Source organism: Capsicum annuum, chromosome 3, assembly GCF_002878395.1.
Source record: "Capsicum annuum cultivar UCD-10X-F1 chromosome 3, UCD10Xv1.1, whole genome shotgun sequence".
Taxonomy (NCBI): Eukaryota; Viridiplantae; Streptophyta; class Magnoliopsida; order Solanales; family Solanaceae; genus Capsicum; species Capsicum annuum.
The window spans coordinates 201,556,224-201,562,980 of NC_061113.1; the positions used below are offsets into that span (position 1 = coordinate 201,556,224).

At 36.8% G+C, this 6,757-nt stretch overlaps 2 protein-coding genes across 2 annotated transcripts in view; one reads left to right on the top strand and one right to left on the bottom strand.

Annotated features, from left to right (window-relative positions):
* Positions 1–2,196: 2,196 nt before the first annotated feature.
* LOC107863356 (peroxidase 66) lies at positions 2,197–3,809 on the top strand. Its single transcript, XM_016709240.2, has 3 exons — positions 2,197–2,514; positions 2,617–2,805; positions 3,050–3,809. The coding sequence occupies exons 1-3, from the start codon at positions 2,314–2,316 to the stop codon at positions 3,611–3,613; spliced, it is 954 nt and encodes a 317-aa protein (XP_016564726.2). The 5' UTR covers positions 2,197–2,313; the 3' UTR covers positions 3,614–3,809.
* A 628-nt stretch (positions 3,810–4,437) lies between these two features.
* Positions 4,438–6,757, bottom strand: part of LOC107863357 — a 9,101-nt gene continuing 6,781 nt past the window's right edge. Inside the window, exons 3-4 of the mRNA XM_016709241.2 lie at positions 5,096–5,306; positions 4,438–4,822 (exon numbers count right to left, since the gene is read on the bottom strand). Coding sequence (XP_016564727.2) covers positions 4,700–4,822; positions 5,096–5,306 — 334 coding nt within the window. The 3' untranslated portion in view covers positions 4,438–4,699. The remainder of the gene's footprint in view (positions 4,823–5,095; positions 5,307–6,757) is intronic.

The following is a 6,757-nucleotide window of genomic DNA, read 5'->3' on the forward strand; positions in this document are numbered from 1 at the left end:
GCAACAGATCACACATTGTTGCAACATATGAGTGACCTATTGGAACAGTTATCAATGGTCAATATTGTTTAGATTTCTTCCAATAGAAGGATCGTCTCGCGATATATGAATGATCAGTTTGAAAAATTAAGTCTTGAACATGTCCTGTTAGAATAGTTGATAGGATTTTATCTAACAGAAGGTTCATCTGTTGCATCAGATGATTAATTTGTTACATTAGATTTTTAATCTGATGGTTCCTCTATTGCAACAGATGGTAAATCTATTGCATCAAATGGCTAATCTGTTGTATCAGATGGTTAATTTGTTGCATTAGTTGGTTAATCTGCTACATTAAATGGTAAATCTGTTGATTAATCTGCTACATTAGTTGGTTAATCTGCTACATTAGATGGTAAATCTGTTGCATTAGATTTTTAATTTGATGGTAGATCTATTGCATTAGATGGTAAATCTGTTGCATCAGACTTTTAATCTGGTGGTTAATCTTTTGCATCAGATTTTTTATTCGATGATAAATTTGTTGCATCATACGATAAATCTGTTGCATCAGATGGTTAAACTGTTGCATCAGATGGTTAATTTGATGGTTAATCTGTTACAGAAAAAATAGTAGCATGATTTTTTTCAGTAAAACAACAGCAATATCACCATTTTTACCAAGAATAAGAACAAATTAACCCAGCAACGGGCGCAACACCAAAACACCAACATCGTTGTTTTGTTTGTACAAACACAAACAATAAAACAAAAAATCATATTGCACTCCGAAAAAAAGAGAAGAGAAGAGAAGAAATACCAGAAATTAAGATTTTATTCGGACCGCATTTCAAATTAAAGCAACAAATATTGAAATTGTTCACCAATACTAGAAGAGAAGTTGGCTCAAGTTCCTCGTCTTCTTCAAAACTAAAAAGGACGTAATTTTTTACCTGTGAAAGAAGAAAAGGAACAATGAAGAACTCGAAGTTGTTGTGGTCGTAAAGCAAGACTGTCATGTCGATTGATGGTTGAAAGTCGAAAAGGAACTCGAAGCCCAACTATTTGTCGTCGGAGGTTGAAGTCGTCAGGGATTGAAAGAAGAAATTTGCAGAACCATTGGTTGGGAGAAACTGTCGAGAGAGAGAAAGAAGAGGCGGTTGATTTGGAGAGGAGAGGGGTGTGGGTTGATTTGTATTTTTGAAAAGATTAGAAAGTTTTAAAAATATTAATCAAGTCCACAATTAACTTAATCAAGTTTCCTAATTATGTTTGACCCTTTAAGTTGGTCAATATCACCAATCCTTCATTCAAGACTTAAATGGCACATTTCCTTCAATTTTCTCAACTTTCATTGACATAACTCACAAAAAAGTGAGTTATATGTATAACTCACTTTTTTGTGAGTTATGTACAAATAAAATGGAGTGAGTTATACACTTTTTTATGAAGCTCACCCCGTCAGCCATCTAAAGTTTAAAAAACAAGGTATAACTCACTTTTTAAGTGAGTAAGCATATTTTGATCACACTTTATATACATGGCATATTTTGGCGCTTTTTTTAGTTTGACGGCCTATTTTGGTTCCGAACTCTTTAAAAAATGAGATTGTGTTAAAGAAATGAATATTGGGTCTAACTCAACCTTCAAAATTGGTCAAGTAGAGAGGATTACCCCCGTCATATATAATAAAGACCACCATCCCTTAGGCCTTAAAAGGTTGATGTGAGACTATTCACACACACTCACGCACAAGACTGGATATCTGATGCGTGGGTAATTTACTATGAGGGCCCTACATCGAAATAAGTGTTGGGATGAGTCCTACTCTGATTTCATGTTAAAGAAATGGATCTTGAATCTAACTCAAGTCAAAAAATTAGTTTAAAATGTAAGGACTATCCAAGCCATATTAAAGAAACCACTCATTCTTTAAAGGGCCAATGTGGACTCTTCACAGGCTGAAATAACTGGAAAAAGAAACTGTAGTAGTAGAAGAACGTACTATTCTTGGAGAAATTGTTATTAACGTTGTTGATAGTACAAGATAAAAAGCATCGCTGGAAATGCTTAGTCTGAAAGCACAAAATAATCTTCAAATTTCCTAAGGCTTCCCTCTTTTACTAAATTGAGTGACTTGAAAGTACATATAGTGTTCCATGCACCAAACACCAAAATACTGTTTGTTTGTTTCTCATTCCATGCTATATATACCCAAAATCCTGTTGCACGATCATCTCATCTTCCCTTTAACTTGCAATTAATAAAATCCTTAGTTATCTCCAGTCGAATCAGCTTAATTAAGTTTAATTCTTCGAGTGTAGTGTCCAATTAATGTCTCCTTTTCCTACAACCTTATTTCTTCTTTTTTTAACAGCCCCTCTGTGCAGCGCAACTCTTGGAGTTCAATATTATGATCAAAGATGTCCTCATGCTGAAAATATTATCTATCAAACCATTCGCAACGCTTCGTTGTATGATCCTAAAGTCCCCGCACGTATTCTCAGGATGTTCTTCCATGACTGTTTCATTAGAGTACCCTCTCTTTCTCTATGTATTTGTGTGCATAATGCAATTATAGATGCATGCATACAAGTTATGGAAGTTGAAACAGTTCTGTTAATGATTTAATTACAGGGATGTGATGCATCAGTTCTATTGGATTCAACACCAGAAAACAAAGCAGAGAAAGATGGTCCGCCCAACATCTCTCTTGGAGCTTTCTACGTGATTGATGATGCCAAAACTAAGCTCGAAAAGGCTTGCCCAACAACTGTTTCTTGCGCTGACATAGTTGCCATTGCAGCTAGAGACGTCGTGGCCATGGTACTATTCCATTATCTTTCCTGCTAAATGGTTAATTAACTTCCATGTGCTAACAGAAATGACCTATAACAATAGATAATTGTTTAAAATACCCTAATTGGTAATCCAAAGTGCAGTAAATAACATGGTGTAACAGGTTAAAATAAACCAATTAGGTGTTGTCAGTGTAGATACTTAAAAAGTCACTGCTAAACTAAGCGCAGTCATAAGCTCATAAATACTTCATGTTTGATCAATTTTGTAGTCTGGAGGTCCATACTGGAATGTACTAAAAGGAAGAAAAGATGGAAGGGTGTCAAGAGCCAATGAGACAATTAACTTACCAGCTCCATCTTTCAACACAAGCCAACTCATTCAGAGCTTTGCCAACAGAGGTTTGGGAGCGAAAGATTTGGTTGCTCTCTCGGGTGGACACACACTAGGATTCTCGCACTGCTCTTCTTTTGAAGGAAGGCTACATAACTTCAGCTCAGTGCACGACACTGACCCGACCTTGAATGCAGTATTTGCGCAGAGCTTAAAGCAGAAATGCCCGAAACCAAACAGTGACCAAAATGCAGGACAATTCTTGGACCCAACTTCATCAGTATTTGACAACAACTATTACAAGCAAATTATTTCAGGCAAAGGTGTTTTTGCATCAGACCAGAGTTTGTTAAATGACTACAGGACTGGATTGATTGTTAAAGCATTTGCCAGTGGCCAAACTCAGTTCTTCAAGGAATTTGCTGCTTCAATGATCAAGCTTGGAAATGTTGGTGTTCTTGAGAAGGGAGAAGTTAGACTCAACTGCAGAGCTGTGAACTGAGATATCTGCACGTTATATTTGCAAAGTTCGTCTGAAAATGAGCGAGTATTGTGTACCCTTGTTTGCTCGTTTTGCTGGTTATTAATTCTCTGAATTGTGAGGCTCAATTACTGACATAAAATATCTTATGCATTTTGTACTATGCCTTGTAAGGCAAAGGAAGAATAACATCAAACTGTTGCACGTTGTTCATAAATCTATCCTTCAAATTGTATTCAGTGTACACGTACAGATTTCTTTCAAATATCTGTCATCAAAATTGAATATAAGTTCGTAGATTCTGAGATGGGGTAGGGTGGAAGTCTCCAGATATGAATGTATTCCACCTAACTATTACTACCTTCTACTCCAGTATCTCAATAGATTACAATAGACATTAATTATGCTCTATGACTACAAAAACATACCCAGTGTAATCCCACTAGTGAGGTCTAAAAAGGGTAGAATGTGCACAGACCTTACCTATACCTTGAGAGGTGTGTTTCTAATAAACCCCTCAACCAATGATCAAGCACAAGCAAATAAGCAAGAGGAAGATCTTTCTCTTTACTTACAAAATTTCTTTCTTGTTATTGAAGAAGTCTCTTCTTTTTTGACTGCTCCCGCAACAAGAGAGGATGTTTCCGATAAATCACCGACTCAAGTAAAAGCAGTTCAAAACAGTTCGATTGAAAATAAAAATAAAGGTTGTGCTCTGTGATTAACAGAGCTAAATACATAAGAAACAACTCAACTCCCTCTAAAAAAAAAAAAAAGGTATAAAAGGAAAAAGTATCAGATATCCACCACCTTTTTGCCTGTGAATATTAACGAAAGCAATCCTGTTAGCAGTCCATACTTGTGAAAGACTCAGTATTCAAGGCAATTGCTTTTTCCAGAGTGATACAGAGGAAGTATAACTTTAAATTCTTTACAGGGTGAAGCCAGAAGCTAAATGATTTACCGCAGAATACAGCGGTAGTTTGGCTTAAAAATGAAGTTACAAACAGAAGTAGGTGAGCTACAAGAATTTTGAGAGACTTTGTGCCAATAAAACTCAAGGGGAGGTGTAGAAAACATAGATGATTCATTTAGGTTTGGTATTTATCAAGCAAATACAACATCAGATCGTAATACATATTTGATACCCTTAGTGACATTCCGAGCTTCATGCAACATACATTTATCCCCGTGAATGTGAACAAGAGCCATTCCTTCAGTCGGAGGTACCTATACAGTGTTGAGAATAAATTGAATAACAAAATCAAATGCTTACTCAATAAAAGCACGACTTATTCTCTAATCGGCCAGATTATGCAGTTTACAATAGGATACATAGCATAACAAATCATGATTGATTGCTTGGTTCTACGGAGCGATTTGAAATATGTAGCAAAACATTTGAAATAAGAAATACATCTCTACACATGTAAACAGAAATCGGGAACCGGAACATTGAGGAAACACTGGAAGTGACATTTCTGAAAAGGAAAGGAATGGTACCTCAGCAACCAAAGAGTTTCTTGGACCATAAAAGACAGTTTCCCCTCCAACAAGGATCTCAGACGATGAATCCTGGGAATCTTTATCAACTTTGGTTTTAGATTTGGGACCACCACTTAAATATATTAACAAAGTGTAGTGTGTGCGCTTCCCTTCTCCAATGTCAACGCTTTCATCAATATGCCGTCCAAATCTCTGACCAGCCTTGTATCTAGTGAGCAACAACAGTTATTTGATGAGGACCAAACATTTGTTATAATGTCCACCTTACCATGTACTCAAGAAAAGGAAATGAGAATCACAACTATGAAGGCAAAGGCCATGACATCAACGGGAAAATAAGACAATTTTTCAAAGAAGCGACACTTATACCATAAAAAAGTTTATTAAACAGATAGCAACTAATTGCGTTATGTTAAGACATCATCAAACAATAGTTAAGCGAACTATATAATCTGATAATTAATATAAAGAGAGAAGTTCCGGAAAAACTATTTAGTTGGTGGATATTTCAGCTCAACAACATTTTGTGGCAATTATTGGCAACTTTACATCACATAGTTTCTCCCTCTGTCAATTTTCATTAATTACAGAGTTACTTTTTGGATATTGTAGGAATTCAATTTTTTTAAAGCTTTCACGACAAAATAGGAACTCAATCCTCTTTTTTTTCCCTCAAAGGCACGACACCAGCACCTACTTCTTACTTTTTCTTTTTTCCTCCTTGCCCCAACAGCTACCTCACACACCCCAGCAATAATTTTTTTATCCAACTTCTTTTTTTCCCACAGCAACATCTCATCGCTACTCTATCATCCATTTCTTACTTTACTTCTTTATTCCTTGTTATTTCTTATTCTAACCAAATTCTAACATCCACTTTCAAATGTCATACATTTCATTTCAGCAGCTCCAACCAAAAGCAGAATCGATACCCCAAGATTTGCTCCTTCATCATATGTCTTTCTAGCATAGATCTATGCTACTGGTTGTTTGGAAAAGATTAATTAGGCTGTAAGTTTAAAAACTGTTTTGCAATCAAGTCTGGCTTTTTCTAATCTTGTGGTTTCTTCTTTTTCTTCAGTTTGAACTTTTGGGTAACGCAGAAATTTGGATTCATTTCAAACAAGCAACCAAGGGAAGACTCGGGTGAGGATGGCGGGAGGTGACTCAGGGCATTTTCCGGTCGAGACAGGTCTGCATCAGGGTTCGACTCTTAGCCCTTTCCTTTTTGCGGTGGTGATGGACGTGTTGACGCGGAATATTTAGGGTGAGGTGCCTTGGTGTATGTTATTTGCGGACGATGTAGTGCTGATTGATGAGACGCGGAGGGGTGTGAATGAGAAATTGGAGGTTTGGAGGCAAACCCTGGAATCTAAGGGATTCAGGTTGAGTAGGTCCAAGATGGAGTATTTGGAATGCAAGTTTAGTGACGCGAGTCAAGAGGACTAAGTGGTGGTGAGGTTAGATTCCCAGGTTGTTTGTAAGAGGGATAGTTTTAAGTATCTTGGATCTATTATCCAAGGGAATGGCGAGATTGATAAGGATGTCTCTAAACGTATTGGAGCAGGGTGGATGAAGTGGAAGCTCGCTTCGGGAGTGTTGTGTGATAAGAAAGTTCCCCTTAAGCTTAAAGGAAAATTCTACAGAGTGGCAGTCCGT

Excerpts from the sequence above, each read along its gene's own strand:
- LOC107863356 (XM_016709240.2), top strand. The coding sequence starts at position 2,314 with ATGTCTCCTTTTCCTACAACCTTATTTCTTCTTTTTTTAACAGCCCCT. Across the intron at positions 2,515-2,616 it reads TCCATGACTGTTTCATTAGA|GGATGTGATGCATCAGTTCT; the intron begins GTACCCTCTCTT and ends ATTTAATTACAG. Across the intron at positions 2,806-3,049 it reads CTAGAGACGTCGTGGCCATG|TCTGGAGGTCCATACTGGAA; the intron begins GTACTATTCCAT and ends TCAATTTTGTAG.